We start from the raw sequence: 27,225 nt of genomic DNA, 5'->3' as shown, positions 1-27,225 counted from the left end.
TATTACAGACAGCTGTAAAACTGGATAGTTCTGATAGATTACTGATCCCGCATATGTCAGCGTTCAAGCGGAAGCCGAACGTCGAGATTGCTTGGGTCTATCTCTATGGCTTCCCCTTCCCATTACCGAGCATGACCTCGCCCCTGCTCTTCCTCTCGCGAGACTTGGCTTTTCTCTCGCGAGAGTGGCCCTGCCCGGTAGCTGCAGCCGCTGCCTGCCTTGATGGCGTCCGACTCCGACACCGAGGAGCTGTTCTACGACGCGACCGAGGACGTCGCCCTGCACGGAGGGACTCCCACGCCGTGAGTCCATCTGGAAGGGAGCTGGGAGGGTGGTCCGCACCGGTGGCCTTAATTCGGATTGGAATGCACCGGGGTTTCTAGCTATCCTCGCCCCTTCCCTTGATTTCCTCTGAGCAAAGCGGCCTTGGCGCACAAATCCCAGTCGGATTCAGATCGCGTTAAACCGCTGCCCCCGGTCAGGCTCTCTTGGATTCCGTACAGCATGTTTATAACGAATTGCCATCGTTATACAACATGAACTCGTTTTCCAGGCTCATTCTGCACAGCCTGTTGACAACGAGTTGCAATAGTTCTAAATAAAAGTTCATGTATAACCATTGCAGCTCGTTGTCAACAGGCTGTGCAGAATGAACCTGGGAAACGAGTTCATGTATAACGATTGCAACTCGTTATAAAAATGCTGTGCGGAATGAGCCTCTCTTTCTCCCCCTTTCTTGCTATGTGTTTCTCAAGAAAGCGGGATACTTAGAGGATCTTTTAGACTGCATTAAACTGCTTCTGGCCTGCCTTGCCCAACCCTTCCTTTTAGGCTGTCACTTTTTCCTCGGACTTTCTGTCCTTACATCCTTGTTTTCATCTATCCTCGTTGGCCTTCCATTCGTCCTCTTCTGACCCTATCTGATGACTAATTACCCCACCGGCCCTCTTTGAGTATTTACCTTTACTTCCCTGGTCAATAAATCCCAGCTGTAATAAAACCCAGTGAAAATTTAGACTTCAGTATTCATTTGCAACCTGTAGCCATAGTTCAGCTATTGTTTTAAAATCAGGGATGTCCCTTCTCAAAAAGGGTTTGACCATCTTCCTCACCAACCGGCCTTCTGTTCCTATGCAGTAGACTAGTGCGTCTGCTTTCCTAACTTGAAATCTCCTCCCTGCAGAATGGAAACATAGGTGGTTTCTGCACAGCATGTGTAACATGTTATTAATGAACCCAGTTTCCCTTGTTTGTCTTCGCACTGGAGATTTCACCCCTCCAGGAAGTGATTTCAAACAGTCCGGGTTGCTGTGGCTCCTTTGGTTTCGCCAAAAAGATCACAGTTTAGCAACTGGTTCTGGTGGGTTTTCTGGGCTGTGTGGCCGTGGTCTGGTGGATCTTGTTCCTAACGTTTCGCCTGCATCTGTGGCTGGCATCTTCAGAGGTATATCACAGAGAGAAGTCTGTTACATGTGTGTAACAGACTTCCCTCTGCAATATACCTCTGAAGATGCAGGTGAAATGTTAGGAACAAGATCCACCAGACCATGGCCACACAGCCCGGAAAACCCACCAGAACCAGTTGAATCCGGCCGTGAAAGCCTTCAACAATACACAGTTTAGCAACATTCATAAAACCAGGGTTGAAGGAACTATATCGGGCTGAACCCGTTTTGGGGAAGAGCCCTGTACGAAGTTGTTCCCTGAAACAGGACAAATAGCTTCCTCATCCCGTTATATTTGGGCTGTGAGGAAACCACCATAGAAAAAAAGACATAGACTAAATGTTTCTGAGTCTCCTGCCCTTCCTCCTTGACTCCCTCTTTTTCACTCCTTGGTGTACGATTCCAGTCACAAAACTGTCTCTCCCTATCTTATTGCTTTTGCATTGTAAGCTTCTACTTGCTGCCTTCTATTGTACTTCCTGTTTGCACACCTATCCAGTGAAGACAAGGCACATTCGAGTATTTTCTTGGGGAAAACACCATTGTGTTTCATTGTGTTTCACTCTTTTGTAGAGTGCAAAAGGGTTGTCTTTAAGCAAAAAGACATAGATCCATTCTGCCTGTCTTTCTTCTCCATCCCCTCAACATTTTGGCTCCTTCTCTTTTATGGCCTTACTTTTACTGTTGCCCCTTTTCAAGGGCTGTGCTAACTGCACAGCTTTTGGCCTCCCCTTGCTACACGATTCTGGCCCTCACTCATCTTCATTTCCTTGCTTGAATCCGTTCTTGGTGCTTCTTTCCTCTACTATGGCCTGATGTTGGCAGCAGAGGTGACATGACTGTTGCTTGTAAGAGAGGGACCTCTAGGCACCTGACTTTTGAGTTCCTTCCTCCTCTGCATTCTTCTGGTTGTGGTTTTTTTCCCTGGCCCCTGAGGGTTGCCCTTATCTGGATCTGAGCAGGCACCAACAAGTCCTTTGTTGACATGAGTAAGCAGATTACTGACATATCACAGGTTCCCTCTGGTGACCTGCTGTCTTCTGGAGCCCAGGATCTCCATCAGGAAATGGGTCTGTTAAGCCTTTAGTTGCGTTTGATGTGTCATAATTATGAGGCAGTGTGGCACATGAGTAAATAACATGTTAGGAGTGGGTATGGTGGAGTATTTTGGCAGCTGGATTGTTGAGTGTGAGCGGAGAAGTCATTTCAAAGGTGTTGTTGCCACATCTGCAGCTGGTGTTGATCAGAGAGGGACTTTTGAGGCTGTGGCTGGATGAGGCAAGGTTGCTTTTGTGTGCAACTGAGTTCTCGTTTGTTCAGAAATCCATTTTCTGAACAGGCACTTCTCAAGTTCCGTGGCACCTGAGGAGTGATTCACAGTGAATCAAATCTGCCCAGTGGTATGGGGGTTTTTTAATAGAAAACTTCCGAATCACAGATCTTTCCCAGCACACCAGTTCTTCAAATAATAATCCTTTTATACATTTTTTTGTACTTATCACTGCTTTCCCTTCCTGGAATCTTTCATAGCCAGTCTGGTTGTATTGCCCTAGTTACTTTCTATGAGCTCTTTTTCATTTACCTTTTTTCTTTTTGGACTTGGAAAATGATCCATTTTCACCTTCTGTCTGTGGTACAAAGATGCAGGGTGGTTTCTGGTCTCCTGCCTTTGTACATTTTATGAAAGTAAGGAAAGAAAAGTAAGTACACAGAAGCATCTTGGTTTATTTGCACTGTTTCAACGAAGAAGTTCTCGAAGAACCTGTGCAGGACACGGCACAATTTCTGTTAATTCTTTATATTAGATTAGGGAACAAGGTGGTTTGGATTGTAATGACGTGTTTTCTCTGAGACTGTTTACATGTGGACAGTTCAGTTTGCCTGCTGTTAAAAATTCAGCTCTACCCAGCTTGTGTAATCTAAACTATAGTGTGGCAAGGATGGGGAATGTAAAGTTAAGCATCCTTTTTAAAGGTTGTTTTTTGTAAAATCCTCCATTCTTTCATGTTCAGAGATTCTGGGTGTACCACTGGAGATGAAAGAGAGGGGTGTTGTGGCATTGAGGGGTGTTGTAAACTGGCACCTGCTCTGTCAGCACTTGTACAGTTCTGTGGAACTGCTTCTGGGCATCTTCCTTTTCATTTTAGTATAGTCCACACTCGTTAATAGCCACTATCGGGAGTAGTCATGGCTCAGTGGTAGAATATCTGCCTGGCATGCAGAAAGTCCCAGGTTCAGTCTCATGTAGCTCCAGTTCTAAAAAAGATCAGGTGCGTAAGATGTTAGTGTAAGACCTTTGAGAGCCGCTGCCAGTCTGCGTATGGACCTTGATAGATCAATGGTCTGTTAAGGCAGTATTTGATGTAAGTTCATGTATGCACTAGGCTGTCTGTGGCAAATGAGAATTGCCTTTAGGTGACGTGGACAGGAAAGCTGTGTTCAGTCTTGGTCCCCTCCCCCTCCCCTATTTTTCTGGCTGTGTATGTCACAGGCAGGCTAGTAGAAACTTTCCTGAGCTAAGAATATCTCTGGACTTATTTACAGTAACGGAGTGGTCCCATTGCAGCTGATGGGGCTACTCTAGGGCAGACAGTCTTAAGACTTGCAGCCTGAATTATCCTCCTCTGTCATTTGATTTTGTTAAGTCTTTGACCTTGTTCGGTTATCTTGAAAAGCTAGGATCTCTCTTATGTGTTTGTTTAACAGAACACACCTTGTTAGTGGCTGCAGGTAGGGGTTTTTTGCCAATTTAAAAAAATGCTGCAGCTGCAGCCTGTGGAAGGCTTGGATCTCATTCCCCTTGCTTTTCAGATTAAAAGAAAAGTCTGACAGATTAAATAAATTTGGGGAAGAAATGAGTCTTATTTCAGCTTTTTTGTGTTAATTATTTTGAAAGCCTTATCTGACTACTCTTGATACGTAATTTTAAATGCAAACCACAGAAAAGAGTTGCTAGGTTATAAAAGAATGGTTTGCCCAGATCTGGATAGCCCAGACTAGCCCAATTTAGTCAGATCTCAGAAGCTAAGCAGGGTCAACCTGGCTAGTATTTGGACAGGTGACCTTCAAGGAATAACAGTGTCCTGATGCAGAGGCAGGCAATGGCAAACCCACTCTGAATGTTCCCTGCCTAGAACCCCACCAGGGGTATTCCGTGAGTCAGCTGTGACTTGATGGCACAGTAGTAGAAAAGTAGTGTTTTGGCCTACCTGTTTCTGAGAATCAGGTGTTCAGACTTCAGACGCTGCTCTTTGAAGTTTGACACCAGTAAAGCACGGGTTTCTGGGATTGGCACAGCTTTCTGGACAGCTTGGGAAAATCAGCAGGTTAAGGGGTCTTACACTGTCCATCGTGAATCTTGCTGTATTTTCCTAATTCTTCCAGTTCACCAAAGTAAGTGTTACCTCCAGAAAGAGCCAGCATTGAGAAATGATTATATTTTCTTGTGGCATCCTTATCTCCGAACTACAAACATGTCAGTTTTAGTTGATTATGTATAGTAAAGTTTGCAGACTTCAAAGTGCTCTCTGATCAGAAGTATTGTTTGAGCTGCATGCGTGTGCAAAAGCATCCTGCCTGGCCTGGCCTACATGCTACACACTAAGGGGGAAGAGAGGACCAAATATGAATCCATGCTAACTTTGTCTAAGGTACCTGAGCAGTGTTATTGAAGACAGCTGCCTGGGAACTGGCCATTCTTTCTGATTCATCTGTGTGACTCACTTGGTGGTGCTCCACAACTGGAACTCTAATTGCTGGATGTGGATGGAGGAGAGCTGTCCCTCCTAACCCCTTGAATTGCAACACTGGGATGTCTCAAGTGGCTCTTTTCCCCATGCTGGCATTCTGATGGTGTGGCTTTTTCAGAGTGGAACAGAAAAGCCACAATTAGAGAGCCATAAAGCAACAGCTTCATGGGGATCTTTCATAAGAACAGACACCCTGCCTCAAATTAGTCTAGCAGTTTTCTGCTCCCAGCCCGAGGTCCAAATGCTTTGGGAGAAGTGTGTGGTTAAGCTCCCATTTCAAAAGGAAGGGGCTTGTTCAAGAGAGGTTCAGAGTGGTTCAGGACCCAGGAGGTTTCACAGTACAGTTTCTGTTTCTCCCACATGCATCTCAGGTCTCAGATTGTGTCGTGGCTCATAGTGTTATCTGTGTACTCGGTGCTTTTCTTGCATTTTCCAAACTAACATAGGAAAGCAGAGTGCCAACAGTAGCCTTTGCCATCCAGAAGGCAGAGTGCCTGGCATACAGGCTTGTGATTTAAGACAGAGTGTTTTGTAGTGGGTCCCACTGTCCCTTCCAGAACTAAGTAGTGAAACCCAGCTGCAAAGTTTGGAAGAACTACTGTGGTGTTTGCTGTGAGTAGCCAGTCAAGTGTATCTCCTCTAGTTGTGTTCTCTAGCATATATTCTAGCCAGCATGGTGTGGTGGTAAAGAGCAGGTGCACTCTAATCTGGAAAACCAGGTTTGATTCCCTGCTCTGCCACTTGAGATGTGGAGGCTTATCTGGGGAACTAGATTAGTTTGTGCACTCCAACACATGCCAGCTGAGTGACCTTGGGTTAGTCACAGTTTTTTGGAGCTCTCCTAGTCCCATCCACCTCACAGGGTGTTTGTTGTGGGGGAGAAGGGAAAGGAGGTTGGAAGCCCCTTTAAGTATCCTTACAGGAGAGAAAGGAGGGATATAAATCCAAACGCTGCTTCTTCTAATCCTGAACCAGGACTTCTGAAGTCAGTTTAGCCATACAGCTATGGAATGAGACATGGAATCTAGATAAAATTTGGCAAATTGCAGAAAGAGAGGAAGAAAACATCTGTAGTAGTCTTGGTGATAGGGAAGCCAGAAAATAACTAGGTGCCATTTCTAGTGCAGATGACTAGAACAATTCACCCGCCCTTACATGGGTTTTGGGAAGTCATGTTTCTTTTCCACTGAGACAATCTGGCAGATTAACCACTCCCATCCATTTTGGCATGCAATCTTGTTTACTTGTGGAGATTCTCTCCTGCCTTTCGCTAGCATAAACTAAAGGCAGATGACATTATGATATAAAACATAATTAAACAAAGCCAGTAATGATGTCGCACTTCAGTGAATCAGGATCAGGTCCCCAAAGACTCAAGAGCCAATAAGAGACTTTAGAGGTGAAAGGTGTAAAAGAATAAAAAGGATTTATTTGGCTGCAGCAAAATAGTAGGTTCACTGATCGAGACAGAAGTGACTCATACAGGTTAGCTTTATAGTGGTTGATACATCAGAGTGGTACATCGTCAATACATCACTGGCTATATCACTTCGACCCATCCCTTTACATGTCAATACAGGGCAAGCCCATTTCATTCTAGTTCACAGGTCACGTGTATTAAAAGAGGTGGGCTTTTTCCACCCAGGATGGAGAGTTAATATGGTAATGAGCTATCCTGGGCAACCTGAGGGCATACCCATCACACCAAAAGAATGACAACTGTTTACTGAAGGATGATGCCATAACAGTAAACAATTCATACTCTTATAGTCTTATCATAGGAAGAAGGGAGGAGGTGGTAGCTATGGCAGGTCCTGGAGACCCAGAGTCTGGGATGTATCCTTGCAGGTTGAAACATTGTGGCGTATTACAAAATCTACTGCTGGTAGTCCAACATTTGGCAAGCACAGCAACCTCTGTTGGCTGGCAATACAGGTCTTTTTCTTCCTGACCAGGTGCCTAGAGTGTAGGAGTAAGGGTCTTCTCAGAAAGAATAACGCTCCACAAGCCTGGCTAAGATAGTTAACTTGGTTTAACTACCTTCTACAAATAACCATTTCAAAACCTACAATTCTAACGGCATTTGCAAACTATTAGCCTCTATGTTAAAAGTCTATTTCTCTATGTTATGCCTCTATGTTAAAAGTCTATTTCTTGTCTGAGTTGGATTACTCCTGAGGGTTAGGTAGTTTTATAAAATCAATCTATATCATTCTACTAAAATCGTTTATTCTAAAAATAAGAAACATGAAAATCATTTTCCAAAATGCTCTCTTGGTAACACCCTCTTACCAAAGAATCAGTGCAGTAGGCCCAGGTTCATGTAAAACCTTGGACAACCAAACTTCTGTACAACCGAATTTTTTTAAAAAGAGCTTAAACAATTTGGCTTTGCATAGCCTCTAAAAAAATAATCTCTTCTTGGCATTCTTAGAAGGGCTGTTCTACCAAGTAGGGGCCGTGACACAAACCACTCTGTCTTGAGTTGACACAATTCAAGCCTTTTGGCACAACAGGCTCTCTAACAAAGTTTGTTTTGGCTTAGTGGAGCTGCCACGGTGGAGCATATCAGGAGAGACGGCGCTGTAAATTTGTCAGTCCCAGGCTTTGAAAGGCTCTATAGGTAACCACTACCTTGAACTGACCCTGGAAAAAGTCTAGTAGCCAATGAGGTGCTTGTAACACAGGTGTTGTCTGTCGCCCGCTCTTGTCAGAAGCCAGACTGCTGCTTTTTGTGCCAGCCAAAGATTCCACATTGTCTTCCAGGGCAGCCCCCTGCAGGGTGTGTTATGGCATTCTAGGCTGAAGGTTATTGTGGCAGGGGGCAAGGTGACCCCCTCAGCTGAGCCTAAATAAGGAGCTAATTTACATGGCAAGCAAAGCTGATAAAAATCAATTGTTAGGAGTTGAACTGAGCTGGTTTGCCAGAAATGAAACTAGATCCGAAGCTCTAAGACTCCTTATGGAATCAGATAAGGACAGCTGAGCTCCATGAAATGTAGGGAGTGCAACACAAGTCATACCCTCAGTCTTCCCAACCAGGATTACCTCATTCTTTTTAGGATGTAGTGCTAGTTTGTTCCCTTTAGCCACTTGATGTTGGCCAGCAAAAACTGACCCAGGATAGCAACTGCAGCCATTAGATAAAGCAATATAGAATGAGTGTCATCAGCACAACACATGGTGTTTTGTGTATAGATGTGTTCTTTGATATGAAGAGTTCACGTGGAAAAGATGAAGCCTGGTTTGTGCTCTTTGTGAAGTGACTGTAACCCAGTGCAGTACCAGGCAGAGGGGGCCGGGGAGGGATGGCAGACATCTTTGAGAAAATCTAAAAGAACAAAGTTCTCAAAGTGCACAGAGGAAATAAATACTTGCTGGTTAACTTAAAAATATTGAAATGTGTTTGCTTACTTCCTATTTTCACCTAAGGTCTGCCTATCTCTGTGTGTTTTTTTTTCTTCCGCCTCTCTACAGGTCACCTACCAAAGTTGGGCCACTAATACCGAAGGTGCGTCTCTTTGTATAAATGTTTGTCCGATGCAAGCAGCCTGCCTGATCTTAGCAGAGAGCAAGCCAGGTCATCTCGTTCTAAAGACGTCAAACCTGCAGTGCCTAGGTAGAAAGTGGACAATGGAGAGCCAAAAATATTTTCCTCTGTTCCTAAGTTTTCTTTTTTAGGGGCATGTAGTTTGCGAGGTTTGCATTGGCGATCATTTAGTTGAAATATAAAGTGAATCGCAAGGTGGGGTCAGTCGCTTCATGTTCTGTTCCAGAGCCCTGCATCTGAGGACCTGTTGAGCTTAATGAAATAATAAGGTTTTTAATCATGCTGAAATACAGCAGGCCACTTCGGCTCATTCCGCACATGCAGAATAATGCACTTTCAAACTGCTTTTTGAAGCTGTGTGGAATGGCAAAATCCACTTGCAAACAGTTGTGAAAGTGGTTTGAAAACGCATTATTTTGCGTGTGCGGAAGAGGCCTCTGACATTTTTTTAAAAAAAATACTCATAGGATGAAAAAAGTGCATTGCGAGGAAGCAGATTTACTGGAATGTATCCCAAATGGCTTCCTGAATCAGAATCATTATGAGAAGGCAAGCCAGAGGCTACTTACCCTGGTAGCCTAATGCAGGGGTGGGCAAAAAAAAATTTAATCTCCTGGTCACATCTTGGCTTCTGCCTGCTTTTGAGTATTTATAGTTGGGTGCTGGTTCCTGGAAACAGAAAGTTCCAGCATTGAAACTAAGCCTACAAAAGCACACAGAGATCCAGATGTTACTTTCTCACTCTGCTTGGTAGACCTTGAACCATGGGCATACAAGCTAGTGCTACAGTCTGGTTTGTAGATGCTCTCCACAAATGGATAAGTAACTGAAAGTCAGAGGAAACACTTCCACAGGCTGGATGTAAACTGCTCCCTTCTCCCCACCTGCTCTGGAGTAAAGAGTGACCCTGTTTCCAGAGATGGGTTATCTTAGGTATGAATCTTTTCTTATCTCTTGATCATCTTGGAGCATTCTAGCTACTGTTCACCAGTGGGTGGGTGGCTGATTCTGGAGGCCACCAAACACCTACAGGGGACTTTTTATGTTTGTAAGCAGAATACAGACTCAGCATCCCATAATAAAGGTTTGTTAGCTGTTAGTATCTCCTAAAAATGCACTCTAGCTTTGTAAATTTAAAGGTTGTCAACATGTTTTGGGGTTTCTGTTAAAAAAAGAACCAAATCCTGCAGAGGATTTGTCCTTTTTGATCCTACACTCATCTGTGGTGAACTGGACATCAAGAGTAAAAGCAGGAGACCTTAATCAATGACTGCTTTTCCTTCCTGTGAACATAGATATGATTCAGAGTTTGACCATTCCTGTTTATGTCCTTGGACTAAACCCGTCCAACGTGTTCAATGTGCACATTAGTTTTTCTTGGTCTTTCTCAATTGGAACCTAATCTCTCAGCTTTCTTCATCGATAGCTGATTTTTGTCCAGTCTGCTTCTAGTCTTTTCACCTCACTTGCTTTTGAAGTCTTCCAGAGTTGGGTTTTGAGATCTGCAGTCCCATTGCAGCCTTGGAAGTTTTGTTCTTCTGTCAGGTCTTCTTTCTGTTCCTCAAGCATTGTCTTAGGGTGACAGAAGGAGCTGAGCATTCTGAGCTGAGAAGCTTTAAATTCTGTGAAAGCGGAGCTCTAAACATAGTACGTGGAGGCAGCACCGCTTGCTTCCCACACAGGTAATTAGTATGCAGCCGCTAGGAACAGTGACAGTGCAGCTGAATCTCCGGCATTTAAGTAGGCCAGACGTTGGTGCTCATTTGGGGAGAGAGGGATGGGAGCGGGGAAAGCTGTTGTGTATCTAGTTGGATGCTGTTCAGCTTCCCAAGGAACTAAAAAAAAAGTGTAGTGTCCAAAGGCCAGCCGTTGAGGAAAAGGTGATATAGTGAGCCACTTCTAAAGGAGTAGTTCATTGTATAGCAGGAAATTGTATCCAGGGGTGCAGACAGTGGATAGGGATAAGTGTAAAAGTGGAGCTACCCTGGTGTTTGGCTGTGTAACACACTCACGTTCTCTGTGTGGCCTTGTGGTCAGAGCATGTTCTGAAAAGGAAGCTGGGCTGTCTTATCAGGCATGTCTTTGGCCCCTTCTGCACATGAAGAATAATGCACTTTCCATCCTTTTTCAATGCACTTTGCAGCCGGATTTTACTGTGCGGAATAGCAGAATCCACTTGCAAACAATTGTGAAAGTGAATTGAAAGTGCATTATTCTGCATGTGCGGAAGGGGCCTCAGGCAATCATTTCTGCTTTCTCAGAAGTGAACAGTTCTCTTTAACAACCTGTTTGTGTGGTTTGACTTGTTTTTAACTTGCTGAGGGCTGATTCACTTTTCTGTCTGCGACACAGAAAAAGCACCGGAATATGACTTTCCTGACTAACATGCACATGGCAAAACGGGCTTATGAAAACGTGGTAGAGTTGTAAATTAGCCACACTTTGGAGGGAAAGCTTAATAACTGGGTTAGACGCATCCTGGGAGAATAGATCTATCAAATGCTATTAGCCATACCTAAATGAAACCTCTAAGTCCAGGAGCAGTGTACCTTTGAATGCTTGATCCTGGAGATAAATGAAGGAAGAGGTCTGTTTTTTTCAGGCACAAACGAACCAATTCAAAACAACATGCTGTATGTACAATATATGCCTTGCAGATGTATATACAGCATGTTGTTTTGAATTGGTTCGCTTTTGGCTGTTGTCTTGTTGTATATATTGCAATCTGTTTTCTTTAGCCCCAGCTTTTGGGTAACCTTAAAGGTCTGTACTTCTAAGGACTTCTAAGTCAGATCAGCTGGGATTGTCTTCCATGTGAAAAAATGTGTGTGTATACTTTGAATGTCAATGTTTTCCAGATGGAATCAGTTTATTTCTTCATTTGTATCAGCAGTACAGCCAACCTCGCCCCCAGGCCTCCAGCAGGGTAGATGCTCTCTTTTGCCTCCCTGTGATGATAAGTTTGAGACTTTTGGCCTTTACAAAGAGACCTTCTTGACAGGAGGAAATCTGATTATTCATGACTGTTTTACAGGAACTGGGCAATGGTCCACAGACAGCAGAGAGTGAGGCAGCCCTGCAGGAAGTAAAACAAGATGATCCTAAAGAGGTTTGTTGTGGGGTACTGAAAATGCCTAAATAAGCGTTTTTTTAAAAAGTTATGTTAATGAAACATTGTTAGCGATATACTAAAAAGCTGGTTTGCTTTTGAAAGAATTGCAAACTTTTGGGAGGTTGTTATGCAGTTTCCTAATGAGAATATTCAAAGACAGTTCTTCCCAAAATCATCACTGGAATTTGCGAAAGCTAAATTAGTTCCTCATTTCAAAGTAGCCTTTGAGGGTGAAATCATTAAACTGAAATTATCTGTTGATTTAAAACGCAGATTTTTAAAAAAATGAAACTGTTTAAATGCAATTTTTGACTAAAATGTTAAGAGAGAGATTGTCATTTGAGTGTTCAGATGTTTATTCATGGTGAGAAAGTTCCATTAAGTTCTTTTTTTCCCCACCCGCCTCCCCTCATTTGGTGCAAAAATCAAGGCCCTGTGGATTGAAACACACAGCAGTGTGTTGTCGTATCTGAACTGGGCAAAATGGCAGGTTGTCATTTTCTCCTCTACAAACAAGGATTCTATACCAAAGTTATATCCTGATTATAGAATCTCCATTTGTGAGCAGGAAATGGGCTGTAGTGTGTTGAGGCCCCCAAATTCAGATGCCACAGCAAATTGTGGTTAGTTTGTAGACTTCCTAAACCAGGAATTCTTCAATCTTGGATCCATTCATGGGGAAGGGCAAGCAGCAGAGGAGAATCAAGCGAGCCCAAGTATTATGTCACAAACTGTTGTTTGCTCACTGTCTGACTATGTAGCATTTCTGTAATCTTAAGTCTTTCTATTCAGAGGAGTTCTGCTCTGCCCAGATTCCTAAACTTGTTAAACCTTAAATGCACTGTTTTGAGATTACTCCCATGTGCTGTAGGATAATTTTCTTGATCAGCTCCCAAAACAAAGACGTTCTTTTTTGCTTCCGGGTAGCAGAGTTAAAAAGGCATCTGGAATCCAGCATCCCCTGTTAGTGGGTCAGGCTACTCCCATGATCCTAAGGGGAAGTTATGAGGCTGTAACACCCCTCCACAAGGATATGTTTGGTCCCACATGGCAACATCAGAGAGGACGCCTGGTAGCTAAAGTGGACTGACATAATATACTACCGTCATCATCCCTACCCACACCTGTAATGGGTATACCTGCTTTATTTTCTTGATCAGCTCCCAAAACAAAGGCATTTTCCTTTTTGCTCCTGGGTAGCACAGTTAAAAAGGCCCCTGGAATCCAGCATCTCCCCATTCAGGAATGGGACTATCATTAGGGTAACAGGAATGCTTCTTCGCTTCCTTTAAACCTAGCAGTAGCATGGGCTGAGTTCCAGAATCATGGTGTGTCTTTTCTACTTTGGGGTGGTGATATTTTTCCTGAAATGGCAGAAGGAGGGAATCCTGCAGTGTAACTCTAAGTAGAGTTAGACCTTTCTAAGCCCATTGACTTCAGTGGGTTTAGAGATATAGCCCTGTTTAGGGAAGCAATTCCAGTTCTACATGGTACTTCCCCATTGCATGAAGGGTGCCCAACACAGTAATTTAATTTTTCAAGGCATGCTTCTTTCAAAGTAAACTATTGGGAAACTCTTTGGCATGGACTCTGACAGTTATCTTTCTATGACAGCTGACCGGTTTGTGCTGCATTTAAGGTATCTGTTTTGCTATTTAGATAATAGACAATATTATAGAAGAGAGCCAGAAAGCACGCCAGCTAGAGGAAGATGTTTTGGATCCAGCGGGAAAGAAACTGCCTGACCCCCCACCACATACCGATACTTGGATTTCTGGAGCAGACATTCTTCAGCATATTCCTGAACTATTGGTTGCAGAAACATCGCTAGAAGGACATAATGAAGAATATTCAATTCAGGCTCCATTCCGGGCAAATGAAGTTGAATACAGGCAGGTTCTGCCATCTCATGACGATGCACAGGAGCATCAAGGTGGGGAAGCCACTGATAAATCAGCAGAACTTGCAAATAATCTCCAAGAGTTCAAGGCAACAGAAGCCAATGAGCCAGAAGAGGGATTGAAGAGGGAGGATGCATCTGATGTAAGGCAGGCAGAGATCTTGGATCAGAGGGCCCTGGATTTCTTGCCTACCAAAGATTTCTCTACCACAGAGGAGTTCCCTCCAGCCAAACCCCCAAGGCAGCTCACTGCAGAGCCGGACATAGTTGCCAGCACCAAGAAATCTGGACCTGTTCGCCCTCCCCCTCCAGTGAGCATCCCCCCTCCCCGACCCCCACCCCCGGCACGGCCTGCCCCACCACCGAGGAAGAAAAAAAGCGACTTAGAAGTTGAGGTGCAAAAGATACCTGGTTTTGAAGGCAAGTCTCAGTTTTGTGAAAGCGCAACTGCCTGTGAAATACATGGCTCAGATTTGTTCAGTCTGTATTTTCCCCTTCATTAATGGGTTGCATTTTGTTGCAGATCCTGGGGAGGCCTTTTCATCTGACGGGCTCTTATCTCCAAATGCGCCCTCAGATTCCATGGCCAAAGATTCTCAGCCTTCATTGGATCTAGCAAGTGCAACAAGTGGAGATAAAATTGTCACTGCCCAGGTAAGCCGTCAGCAGCCCAGATGTTACATTTGTCCATCTTGTGTCACTCTACGCCTTGCTTGGCTAGACCTGAGTTTGTGTCGTACCCAACTCTGCTTATCTATCAACGGTTGAGACTGGCCTTCACCCATTCCAAATTGATTGATTTTGACTTCTCTTATTGTTTCAAAATGGCCATCCTTAGAATCCACGGTCAAAGGTTCATGTAATAAACCATAGGTGTCAAGCTCACAGCCCTCCAGATGTTATGGACTACAGTTCCCATCATCCCCCGCCAACATGATTCTGGCAGGGGATGATGGGAACTGTAGTCCATTACATCTGAAGGGCCTTGAGTTTGACACCTGTGTAATAAACTAACACATCAGGCAGAAGGCCAGGCTTAGACTTCTTGTCCTGTTTTCCTCAAGCAAGGGATATTGCAAATATATGTGCCTGCACCTGCATTTGGAAGCGGTACAAGAGGGCTCAGAAGGGCTATACAATGTATGGTTCTGATGCATGGCTCTTAGGTCTCTATCTATGTGTAGAATCTTTAGCCAGCAACTGATCTGCAGCATCTTACTTAAATGAAACTGCTCATTCAACCCAATAGCCAATCTGTTGTTTCTCCTTCTTGTGAAGGCTTTAATCTGCTTGCAGCGTGACAGCAGTTCTGTATGCAGGTTGTCTATTGTACAGGCTGAGTTTTGCTGTCTCTCTTCAGAAATTCCATTATGGTGTCTAATGTGCTGGAAACTAGGTCAGAGCACTAGAATTTGATGAAACAATGTGTTCTCTTTCATTTTCGCATTTAAGCAAATGCACATCTATCATTACAGGAAAATGGGAAACCAGCTGACGGACAGACAACAGCGGCTGACGTCATCGGTCCTCAGAGACCCAGGTCTAATTCTGGCAGGGAACTCACAGATGAGGTATCCTTTGAGGAGGGATCAGGGCTGCCAAGGACAGGGAGGGGGACAAAATTCTGGGGGTCTGGTCACCCAAAGGGATCCTCCTAGATCTGGACATCATATGATTTGTTCCCATAAGATTATTGGTGGGGAGGGATTCTTTGTTTGGGGAGCCCTCGGGAGAGTGTGATGGAAATGTTTATGTATTTTTATCTGGTACTTTCTCCAAGGATATCAGTGTTGGCATATGTAGTTTTCTGTTGTCCATTTTATCCTCACAAGAGTCCTATGAATCAGACTAGGCAGAGAGAGCGCAGCTAGCCCAAAAGCTTCATGGCAGGATGCAGATTTTAACTCCAGCCTCACTAGTCATTTTCAAGCAGTCTAACTACCCTTTAAAAGGGTTTCTGGTTGTGCAGTTTTCTATTTGCATGAGAGGGTTAGCAAACCCTATTTCAGGGGTGTCCAACTTTGGTGCTTCAGATGTTCATGGACTACAATTCCCATTAGCCCCTGGCCAAGCAGGGGCTGATGGGAATTGTAGTCCATGTACATCTGAAGCACCAGAGTTGGACACCCCTGTCCTATTTGCACGAGAGGGTTAGTAAACCCCAGTCCCTTTTCTCTTGTCTGGTGGAAACCAGAAACACTGCCAGCTTAAAGAACAGGCCTTTCTGACTGACCCAGAGCCATTTAGTGCCACCTGCCCCCCTTTTCGTCCTACATTTGACAAAGTGGATGCCAGTCCAGAAAAGCTGATACAGTTTTTAAGGTGCCATTAGACTCCTTTTTATATGTCCTATTGAAGCTACCTTACACTTAGGCAGACCATTAGTCCTTCAAGGTCAATATTCTGCCTGGTATTGGCTGTTTGTTTATTTATTTATTTATTAAATTTAATATACCGCCCTATCCCCAAAGGGCTTTAGAGTGGAGGTCTTCCAAATCACCTACTACCTGATCCTTTGACTGGAGATGTTGGGTGTTGGACCTTGGACCAACTGAATGTTCTCCCGATGAACCATTGCCCCATCCCTATAGACTAATATAGCTGCCCCTCTAGAATCAACACTTACCTCCCCACATTCTCAGGATCAGGAACAGCTAGCAACCCTGCTGTTCATCAAATAATTCCCAGTTAGTGCCAGTGATGCCTTCTGGTCCCCTGCTTTATCTGCTCCATGAGTTCAGTGAACAGAGTTAAAAGCCATTGCTGGACTAAACCTGTTCGATAGATTAGTGGTCCATGTTGTCCAGTAGTCTGGTTTGTGATGCTGGCCAGCTGATGCTTCTGTGTGCTGGTGATCAGTCCTTCTTCAGGAGTGCGCTCCCCATGCCACACATCAGATTCACATTGCCTTTCCATATGTTTGTTTCCTGGCTAACAAACATTGATAGTTTGTCGCAGAGTTATCAAAACCTCGACCTGCAGATTCTGCAAATTAATAATGGATAGGCTTGGTAAATACCCTAAAAATGTGGTAAAATTCGGATTAGGATATATTCAGGCATAAAATTATCTGTATGCCCAAATAAGACAAATAACATATTTGGATAGACCCGAATATTCGGATATATCCAAAAAATTCAGGTCCGTTTGATTTTTTTGGTATTTTTGGCTGTTTTTCACGTTTTGGTGTGCAGGGGGCACATTTTTTGTGGCTTTATCTTGAAAAATGTGCACTCCATGGTCCTCCCCCAAGAAATTCCCCATTGACTATAATGGAGTCCAGGCACTTCAGAGCACAGAATCTGGGGAAATGTCTTTGGGTGACTGTCAGGGGCGCATTTTTAAATCTACTGGCACCACAATTTTGGGGTCCTCAGCCAGGAGACTGTCCATACCAAGTACCCCCAAATTTGGTGAAGTGGTGAATTCAGGGGGGGGTCAGAGTTGCTGCTGGACCCTCTAAGGAGTTAGCCCCCCATCTTTATTAGCTCACATTTTTGAAACAATGGGGGATGAGGCCTGCCCCACTTTGGGCCCCCATAGCACTTTGCCCCCAAATTAGGTTTACTAAACAGGGCAACATCAGGATAAATCAGTAGATGGCAAAAGACACCAAAAATACCCCAAAAAGCCTAAGAACCTTGCTTTCGAATTCGTTCATATTCAGGCAGGACATATTTGGCCAATTTTCACCCGGATATTCCCGAATTCGCTCAGATTTGGGCTGAATCTAGTATTTGCTGCATCTGAATCTCCAAACCTAATAATGGATCACAGATCGTGCACTCATGTTGCCTGCCCCTTTAGCTTGGGAAGTCTCACACCAGCTAGTCTTTAGAGTACAAGAAATGTCCCTGACTTGGAAGCTTATAATCTAAATACTGTCTTCTGCTGATGCTGTCTGATGAGAATCCTGAAATTTTGTGCCAAGTTGCAAAATGTGTTCCGGTTGGAAGCAGGATTAGGAGGTCTCTGGTTAATTCTGTTTGAAAACTAAAGTGGTCTTTATTGTTTTTCACGTGTATCTTATTTTACTGAACTGCTGTATTTTGTGTTTTACTTGCTTTATCCTGTGCTGGTCTTGGACCATGAATAATCTTAACTACTGTCATAAGGAAGCAACACATGGAGGGGACTGAAGAGGAGGGGAAGATAAACAAGGATAGCACCTGTGTTCATTCCAGGTGCTTAGAGCTTATGACAGTATGTACAAATAGTCATGTGTCCCTTCTTTCTCCAAACATATGCAGTGAAAGTACATGTTCCACTTAGGAAGTGAGTTTGAAAAACTTACCACATCTTCCAGCAACTGAAGATCAATCTCCAGGTATTATGTCAGCCTCGCTCATGACTCGTCCTCTCTTCTTGTTCTCCTCTGTGCAGGAAATTCTGGCCAGTGTCATGATAAAGAATCTTGACACAGGGGAAGAGATCCCCCTGAGTTTGGCAGAGGAGAAGCTGCCCACAGGGATCAACCCGTTGACGTTGCATATCATGAGGCGGACAAAGGAATATGTCAGGTAGGAATTGAGAACGGCAGTTGGCACCCAGTGGCAGTCTGTTCCAATGTTTGTATTTCCCTGTCAGGGTGTTTTCCTGTGAGCGGTCCCCTATACCTCAAGGAAGTTCTATGGGTTAAAAAAATGTAAAGAATTTGAGCTACAGATCTTAGTGGACTGAAGAATCTGCGCTAGTAGAACAATCGAGCTGACGGTCAGCTTGGTTATTAAAACAATGCAATCAAGACCAGCAAAATAAAACAATGAACAATGCACCAAAACTGGATTACACCATTAGAGGACAATGAAATAGAAAAACAGTAACATGTATGCAGTAAACAGACAATATAGCATATTCAATAAGTAACTCAATATGAGAGTAAAAAGAAAGGTGTGTGAATCTAATGCCCCGTTGTGGGACAGTTGGGCAGCTCTAGGCCAGGACCATCTATTTGAAAGTTTGCCATCTGACCCTGAGATTCCAAGGAATAAACAAGCACCCCCTTCAGTGCACCTTTTTCCTTGTCAGGCTGTGATAGGTGCAAAGACTCTGCATATCACTTGCATTGGGACCAAAAGAGGCTTTTGCAAAATCCCTCTTTATTGTGATCCTCAGCTGTTTACTCTTTTGCCCTCTTTGAGACTCAGAGGGAAGGAAGGGAAATACTGAGCAACCGAAAGGAAGAGCTTTGCTGTTCACACTAGGGCCCCTTCCGCACAAGCAGCAGTGGGTTAATGAAACCCTTTTCTGCTGTGCTGCCACCATTTGCACGGCAGCTGCAGGAGAGAGGCAGAAGGCAGCAGGGTTCACACAGAAATGCTGTGTTTCTGAGCGAACCATAAAGCTGAGATTTCCCCCCACCTGAGAATCCACCCCCCAACAATTCCCCCACCTACCTGCATAGCTTGGCAGCCACCTATTAGAGTATCCCCTCGAATGGTGGCTGTCTGTAGAATAATGGGGGATGGAAGGGGGTGGGGCTTGGACGCTCCTGTGTATTGTAGTTTGCACAGGCAACTAGGAAGCGTTTGCATCCCGGGTTTAATGAAAAAAAACTCATTTAAGTTTCAGCTAAGCCCAGGTTGTAATTCAGGGCGAGTTAGGCTCCAGTACATTTTTTGGCAGGTTCACCATGACCCCCCTCCCCCCCCAAAGAGCCACTTTTAAAATTTATCTCTTTTAATTGGTCCATGCAGAATGGCCTAGGTGAGGACTTTGGCTGCATTTCTGCTGGGGAAGGAGCAAGCCAATGTTCAGAGCCACCATTTCCAGCCCATTGGCCCTCATTGCATTCAAAGCATAGCCCCATTTGAGGTTATGTTTTAGGTTTCCAACCAGCGTCTTAAGGGCTTGTGCTCAAAGCTAATTCCACCAGAGGATCTCCATATGTGTTGCGCCCCCTGTGTTTAGATCTGCTTTCACACGGAGCTGCAGATAATTGCCCACGTGAGGTCTGGCAAAGAGATCCAAAGGTGGAGCAGGCAGTGACCATTCTCTCTAAAAGGGTTCAACTTTGCACATGAGAAAAGCTGCAGCCACTCCTTTTTCATGGGCTGTTCCATTGAATCATTTGGCTGCTCGGCATACAATACTCAAAATGTTTTGTTTGTCAACAGTAACGATGGAGCCCAGTCTGACGACGAAGACAAAATGCAATCTCAGCAAAGCGACCTAGATGGAGGGCGGTTAAAACAGAAAACGTAAGCCCATCCCCCCCCCTTTTCTTTTTTACCCCAGAAAGGAAACTTGTGTGTTTTATTTGGTAGAATTGATTTAGAAAAACAATTCCCCTTATCTCCAGAATGGCCTTAGAAGGTAGCATAAGTAGAGACATACTGAAGTCGTGGAGGGGAAGGAAATGGACTATACTTTTGGGCACCTTCTGAAGAATGGTCCCAATCATGGGATCCTGAAGGAGATTTTCTTGTTTGCCACCCCATGTTTTGTTTACATTGAGCTACTTGCTGGATCTGGTTGAAGATCAATTTTTTCCCCTTTGCTAACACTCAGGTGCCTTTTGTAAAGCTCATAGCTGAGTTTTATGACAATAGAGACCTCCTGATCTCTGACTGGGGATCAGCAGTGGACTGTTTCTGAATGTGGAGGACATTTTAGGGACACTTGGTTGGCATGCTTAACACCATATCACGATTTCTGAACACCGCTTTACAATTGGAGTGGTTTTGCTATGGGGTGGACTGCTTGGGACACTGAACATAGCTAGTATGTTCTGATTCTTTGTAGTATTTCAATGATCACTGGTGCTAGTTAGCTGGTCAGAAGCAAAAGACAGCATGACAGAAATGTGATCAGAGCTGAGTCTGGCAGCCCAGTCTCGCTGGGTAGCAGACAGATGCACCTGTATCCTTTTATTTTGCTCACAGTACATTTTTCAAGATTGCTTATTAAAACTTTTTTCCCCCAAGGACGCAGCTGAAAAAGTTCTTGGGCAAATCAGTCAAGAGGGCAAGGCATCTGGCCGAAGAATATGGGGAGCGTGCTGTCAATAAAGTGAAAAGTGTTCGAGATGAAGGTTAGTCAAAGGGTGGGGTGGTGGGGAATGGGAGAAGGAGCCACTAACTTTTGCAAGATGCCTAATAGGACAGGGTATCTTATTTTCCTAATTGGTCCTTGATTCAAATATTGTCTCTATTGCAAATTCACTAGGCATCCTTACAATCACTCCTCTATCTCACTCTTGAATTTCTGTTACAGTACACTAACACCATACTACCACACATAATTTTTGCAAAGACTGCTGAAACAGCTGCAGGAAGCGGTTTGAGCCTTCCAAAATTACTGTTATAGATATCGATTTGTTGCTGTTTGTCATTTGTTTAAACACGTTTTCAGTATTTCAGAAAAGGTGATATAGGAATGCAGCATATAAAGAAAATTGTGTTGAAAAAATCCCCCAAATTTCTTATTCCATTCTATTGTTTCAAAATCCCTAGCCCACCTTTCAGTCTGACACCCCCACCCCCACCCAAGCAGCTGTTAGGTGTTTAGAGCTGAGAGATATGTTTAAATTTTACAGAAAACAAGGCATGGGAACCACATTAATAGACTCTGCACATGTTCACATTCTTAGTTTTCCACACTGATCAAGATGACCCCTCTTCGAGTGATGATGAAGGGATGCCGTACACAAGGCCAGTGAAATTCAAAGCAGCACATGGTTTCAAGGGGCCTTATGACTTTGAGCAAGTAAAAGTCGTTCAGGACCTCAGCGGGGAGCACACGGTAAGCTAACTTTGTAGGTCGAGGCAAGGGGACAGTGGATCAATAATACCCTTTCTGGGTGCTGGCAGTTGTGTGCGACTAGCATGGAAAACAGACCTGCCTTCCAGTGTTTTCCTGTGATAGACAGTCCTTGTCAGGGGCCGGATCATTAATTTGTATCCTGTTGTTTCTATTGTTTGAATCATCTAGGGAAAGCTCTGCATGATGAATGTGTAAAATGTCAAGCATATAACCATCATTAAAAATTTTCTGAGCTATTGTCAAAATTGGGTGAAGGGTGTACAGTACCAAGGGCTATGGGAGGGTGATGGCAGCTCAGGTCAAGGACCGCCCCCTTTTTTTCTGTTTTCCTCAGCAGATGACAGTTGTCCTTTCCAGGTCCCTGAGTAAGGGGGTAAGCCTAGCTTACCTCAGCGATGCCTTCTCGGATCTACTTCTGGGCTGGCCTATGAACTCTTTTTCTTTTAACAGGGAGCTGTTTGGACAATGAAGTTTTCTCACTGCGGCCGGTTGCTGGCTTCAGCAGGACAGGACAATGCTGTCAGAATCTGGGTGCTGAAGAATGCTTTCGACTACTTCAATAACATGCGAATGAAATACAACACAGAAGGTATGTCTTTCTTCTTCAATGGATGCATGCACTGCAGCTAGGAAGTTGAGGTGTACCTCAAGAAACTATTGCTGTGTTGAAAAGCTGCTCTTCAGGCTGCTCTGTGTCTTGTGTTTTAGGTCGAGTATCACCCTCCCCGTCTCAAGAAAGTTTGAATTCTTCCAAGTCAGATAACGATGCAGGGGTAAGTCAGACCTCCTTGTTCTGAGGTTCTTGCACGGGGTCAGCTGTCCCAACCAGTTGTGTTTTTTTTAACATTGACTGACAATTTTCCTCCAGCCCCCTTAGAAAATGTCCTTTGTGAAGGTTTAGAGTTTGGTTGTCACATGTGGAACTGAGAGAATCAAATGCGTGGGTGGCCTCATATTACTTTTGCCTTCCCTTTCATGTGTGACTTGCTTGCTTTGCCTTCCCTTTCATGTTCGCTTGCTTGAGCCATTCAATCAGCGTGGCATTGAGGATTGATCTGTAGAGTGATAGAATCTTGAATGGGTTAACAGCGTTGGACCTCTAAAATATTTTGGTCCTGCTCTCTTCCTCGAACACAAAGTTCTGAGGTGAAAATGCAAAGTGAGGAATAATCTAGATCTAACTCAATATCTGTTAATTAAGAGCTTCACATCTTTTCTCCTAGCGTTTTCTTAATTAATGATGCTCCCTCAGCGCAACCTTAAATTTGAATGCTGGAGGTAATTAAATGTCATCCAAGCAGCCTGGGTTACCTAGTCTGACAATTGCCCTTTTTACAGACTTATTTAACAATGAGGATGATACTGTAAGCACTCATTGAAGATAGCGGGTGGGGGGGGGGGTTGGTTAGAAAGCAGGGCAAAATCCAGTGTAGGCAGAGCTTGTGTGAAGCGTTCAGACAGCATGATTGTGTGGGAGGAATAACTGTATTTGATTCAGTGCTCCAGATCACCTCCAAGCATCTCCATCTATGGAGACACGCATTGTGCATTGGCCATGCCTGGGTCAAAATCATAACTCTGTGTGCTCCCATTTTTAAAACAAGTTACTAGCTCTAATGGTTGTACAAAGTTCTGCTGCAGCAAACAACTTTCCTCTTTGTGTGAATATGGGTGATGGCACATTAGAGAAGCTCCTCCAGCCTTCTCTACCTCCTGCCAACGCCATCTTCTCAGTGTTTTACTTAATGTCAGTAGATTTCATGGTATTTAGTAATGTTTTCAAAGTGTTTGGGCATCTCTGCAACTGGTTTTAATCAGCCAGTAGAATAGGTCTGATAGGGGTCAGTGCAACTGAAAAAAAGGGCATAAATACATCACCAGATAAATAATAACGGTGTGGCTGCCGGTTCCTTCAGAAAGCACTTGACGGTTCTAAACACAGGGTTCTAAATAGTCCTGTATTTTGTTGCCCCCTTAATAGGTTTGCAGTGGGACTGATGAGGACCCTGATGATAGAAACACACCATTTCGTCAACGGCCATTCTGCAAATATAAAGGACACACAGCAGATCTCCTTGATTTGTCATGGTCAAAAGTAAGACACTTTGGTGTGGATCACAAAACAGGGAGATACACAGAGGAAGCCCTTTGCAAGTGGGCCTGCAACGATCTGAAAATGTCTGAATCTACCATGTCACAAATAGTACATTTTAGAGCATGGCTTGTCAGGTGGAGCAGGATAGAGGGCAAGGAATGGATAACAAGCCAGTGTATACTTGGGAGGGTGGTTATGCAAGTGCAACACGGGAGAGACCTACCACCTGGTGATTTTTCCTCTTATCACACTACTGTGGTGAGAATGTTGTGAATGAACCTTTATCTGAGCAGATGATCCTTTCATCCAGGTCCTAAGAGGCCCTGATATATTATTAGATGAGGTTCCTTCTTTCCTCTCTCATCATGAGCCAAGGACTACCATGAAATGTAGCTAACATTCCCTCCAGCTGAAGATCACTAGTAATAACGCTTAGCATTTGCTCAGTGGTTTCATTGTTCAAAGCAGCTTCTCATACATCACAGTAGTCCTTACAACAGCGCTGTAAGATAGTCTGTTCTGTTGTCTCCATATTGCTGATGGGGAATTGAGGCCGAATGGGAGTGGCTTGTCACTAGGGACCCTGAGTTTTTGTAACCAAGAATGGGAACCAGTGATCTTCCAGATGGCAGCTGATTCTCTCAGTCGCTGCACTATTTCAGGGATCATACTTTGATTTCTCTTCAGATTGCATAAAGCTGCCCCATTTCAAGAATGGTGGACAAGTGGTCTTTTCGGAATTGTTGTGTATCGTTCCCTGGAATCTCATGTTCCTAGGAATACAAATTTAACATCAGTGCTGTAATTAAACCCTAGATCATTATTAACACCAGGTGGTCTGTTTTTTCCACATATTCTTTTCATTTGAAGCCCAGGCATACTGAGCTCTTTCCCACTCTGGGCAGACAGGGCTTAATAGAGAATTGCACTGGTTGTGAACATTTCCTCTGTATGTTATAAATCTGCAATAATTCATGATGTTTCTATCCCCCACCAGAATTACTTCCTGCTGTCTTCTTCCATGGACAAGACAGTCCGGCTGTGGCACATATCGAGGCGGGAGTGCCTGTGTTGTTTCCAGCACATTGACTTTGTCACTGCTATTGCATTCCATCCAAGGGTAAGTAACTCCCAGTTTGAAGACTGACCTGGTTTTTAACCTAGTTTTGAATTTTCAGCATGGACTGAACAGAAGAGACATGCATGTACTGGAAAACAGTCAACAAGATGCTGTAGTTATTAAATTGAGGGTAGGATCTCTGTTGCATATCATAGGCATCAGCTGTGCACTGGAGCACATCTACTGTACAGCCAACCCCTGGGCATTGGTCTCCTGCAGTCACAGTATTCTCTGTGACTGACAGGAGAGTTGAGAGGTGATCTTCTGCATGCGTTGAGCCATGCATACAGTGCATGCTGATTTCTTAACTTCACCTTCCGTTTCTAATGGAAGCCTCTGAGGTTTCAACTCGTTGCTGCTCATTCTGTTCCTTGTGGTATCATCTGCTCTGTTTTAGGATGACAGATACTTCTTGAGCGGCTCGCTGGATGGGAAGCTCCGACTCTGGAACATTCCTGACAAAAAAGTGGCGTTGTGGAACGAAGTGGATGGGCAGACCAAGCTGATCACAGCTGCAAACTTTTGCCAAAATGGCAAATATGCAGTGATCGGCACCTATGATGGCCGGTGCATCTTCTATGACACAGAGGTTAACTTTCTTTACAATTGCTTGATTCTACACATTTTATATAAGGGGGGCCAGCCCACAAAATTTGGCCTTGAATTCTTGCCATGAAGCAAGTACCATTTATGAGCGAGAACTGATATTTTCTCCAGTACCCACCACCACCTGCTTTTCCCTCAAACTACCTCTGTGTCCCAACCCAGTTTTGGCCAATCCAAACCAAAGCTTTTCCACATGAAGTCCCATAGGTGCATAAATTAAGTTTCTCTCTGTAATTTATTTTTTCCTTAGCACTTGAAGTATCACACGCAAATACATGTGCGGTCCACCAGAGGACGCAATAGAGTCGGAAGGAAAATCACTGGAATTGAACCTCTGCCGGGTGAAAATAAGGTTCGACTTTCTCTTACCTTGCAGTCACTCCAGTTCTTTGTGTTGTCCACGTAATTCCACTCAGACCCCTTCCACATATGCAGAATAATGCACTTTTAATCCACTTTCACAATTGTTTGCTAGTGGATTTTTCTATTCTGCACAGTAAAATCCAGCTGCAAAGTGCATTGAAAGTGCATTATTCTGCATGTGCGGAAGGGGCCTTTGTCATGTGAATGTCAGCTGTAGGCCAGGTACAGCCAGACTGTGGGATCTGTGGTGCCTACAAACTAACTGCAACTGCCTCTCTTCCTATCTGAATAAAACACAAGTCCAGTGGCACCATTAAAACTACCCAAATTTATTCCAGCAGTAATTTTTGTGAGCCAGAGCTAATTTCATTGTATCCATAGGATACATCTGGCCAATTTATATCTGTAACAGAGGTGGGAGACGAGGTTCTCAAAGAGAGGCTTGTTTAAAACAAGATCCAATCCAGAGGGTAATCAGTTCACACAGTATCGGTGTGAGACACTCCCAACTGTTAAGTAATCAAGGAGTAGTAAGGAATGAGGATACAACAGGCAGTTACAGATGTGTAGCTGAAACAGTATCTTACATAGTTCACCCTTTCGGATGTTAATTATTTCAGCTATATGTAACTTCCTTTTGTATCTGCTTATCTCAGTTTGTGCATTAAAAATATACAGCAAGTTCACAGGAGAGATCTGCAAAACTGGCAGGAAAGAACTGAAAGTAATATGAAAAGCAATAAAATTGTGAATGTTTACTCATCCTTGTAGAAAGTAAAATTTTATTGTGTGCTTAGAAGTAATTAGTGTAAAATTAAATTTACAACAGCCTTTATTAGGCATATAGTAATTAGTGTACAAAAGATGAAGACAGAAATTGTAATTGTTCAGACACTAGTAAAAACATAATAGAGGGGGAAAGATGGACATGTTTTTATACTTGATACTGTAGCCTTAACATTACTAGATAGCTGCTAAGATGTAGAAAATGTGTGTGGGGTTTTTTTTTGTCCCTTAGATTCACTTATTCTGTTAATTTCAACAAAATTCCAGGATTTGGTTAACTTGCTGCTTTTTAAGGTGATGGATTTGTTTGTGCTGCTTGCAGGCCTCCAAGCTTTGTGTTTGAAGCATCTCAATCCTAGGTGCTGCACTATAATAATTAAGATGAATCGGATAGACCATGACATTTAGTTTGCAAGCGTACCGATCAAGAGAAGCGTTTATAAGAACACATGTAGAACCTTACTTTTAGCATCACAGCTGGATATCACACAAATTATTATGAGATGGCTTCTCTGAAAATGCAAAAAGGTTGAGCTCTGGTGTGTTGTTCCCACTCCCCATGTTAGAAATGACCCGGGGGGGAGGGGTGGGGGGGGGGCTTGATTCCAAGACTGCAGCTCTGTCTTTTGTCTAGCTTGACATGTTGTCGCCTTGTTAACTCTCCACTGAAATGAAATTTGTTTCCCTTCACCAGATCCTAAGTGGCGTGTCGTGGCTCCCAGATACACGACTGTA

General features: G+C 43.8%; 1 protein-coding gene across 1 annotated transcript; it reads left to right on the top strand.

Annotated features, from left to right (window-relative positions):
- The first annotated feature begins 179 nt into the window (after window positions 1–179).
- Window positions 180–25,762, top strand: LOC125442759 (WD repeat-containing protein 44-like). Its single transcript, XM_048514412.1, has 16 exons — window positions 180–302; window positions 8,672–8,705; window positions 11,779–11,853; window positions 13,516–14,176; window positions 14,280–14,410; window positions 15,232–15,327; window positions 18,140–18,276; window positions 19,873–19,956; window positions 20,683–20,789; window positions 21,348–21,499; window positions 21,971–22,109; window positions 22,229–22,293; window positions 23,502–23,615; window positions 24,613–24,735; window positions 25,133–25,324; window positions 25,592–25,762. The coding sequence occupies exons 1-16, from the start codon at window positions 223–225 to the stop codon at window positions 25,745–25,747; spliced, it is 2,346 nt and encodes a 781-aa protein (XP_048370369.1). The 5' UTR covers window positions 180–222; the 3' UTR covers window positions 25,748–25,762.
- The last annotated feature ends 1,463 nt before the right edge of the window (window positions 25,763–27,225 follow it).

Source organism: Sphaerodactylus townsendi, linkage group LG13, assembly GCF_021028975.2.
Source record: "Sphaerodactylus townsendi isolate TG3544 linkage group LG13, MPM_Stown_v2.3, whole genome shotgun sequence".
In the NCBI taxonomy this organism is placed as follows: domain Eukaryota; kingdom Metazoa; phylum Chordata; class Lepidosauria; order Squamata; family Sphaerodactylidae; genus Sphaerodactylus; species Sphaerodactylus townsendi.
The sequence above is the reverse complement of the archived record's forward strand: the minus strand, read 5'-3'. Positions and strand labels throughout refer to the sequence as shown.

What these genes read in the sequence shown, in the direction of transcription:
- LOC125442759 (XM_048514412.1), top strand. Translation starts at nt 223, where the DNA reads ATGGCGTCCGACTCCGACACCGAGGAGCTGTTCTACGACGCGACCGAG. An exon ending in ATAAAATTGTCACTGCCCAG is followed by an intron (nt 14,411 to 15,231) that starts GTAAGCCGTCAG and finishes CTATCATTACAG; the next exon opens with GAAAATGGGAAACCAGCTGA. An exon ending in ACCTCAGCGGGGAGCACACG is followed by an intron (nt 21,500 to 21,970) that starts GTAAGCTAACTT and finishes TTCTTTTAACAG; the next exon opens with GGAGCTGTTTGGACAATGAA.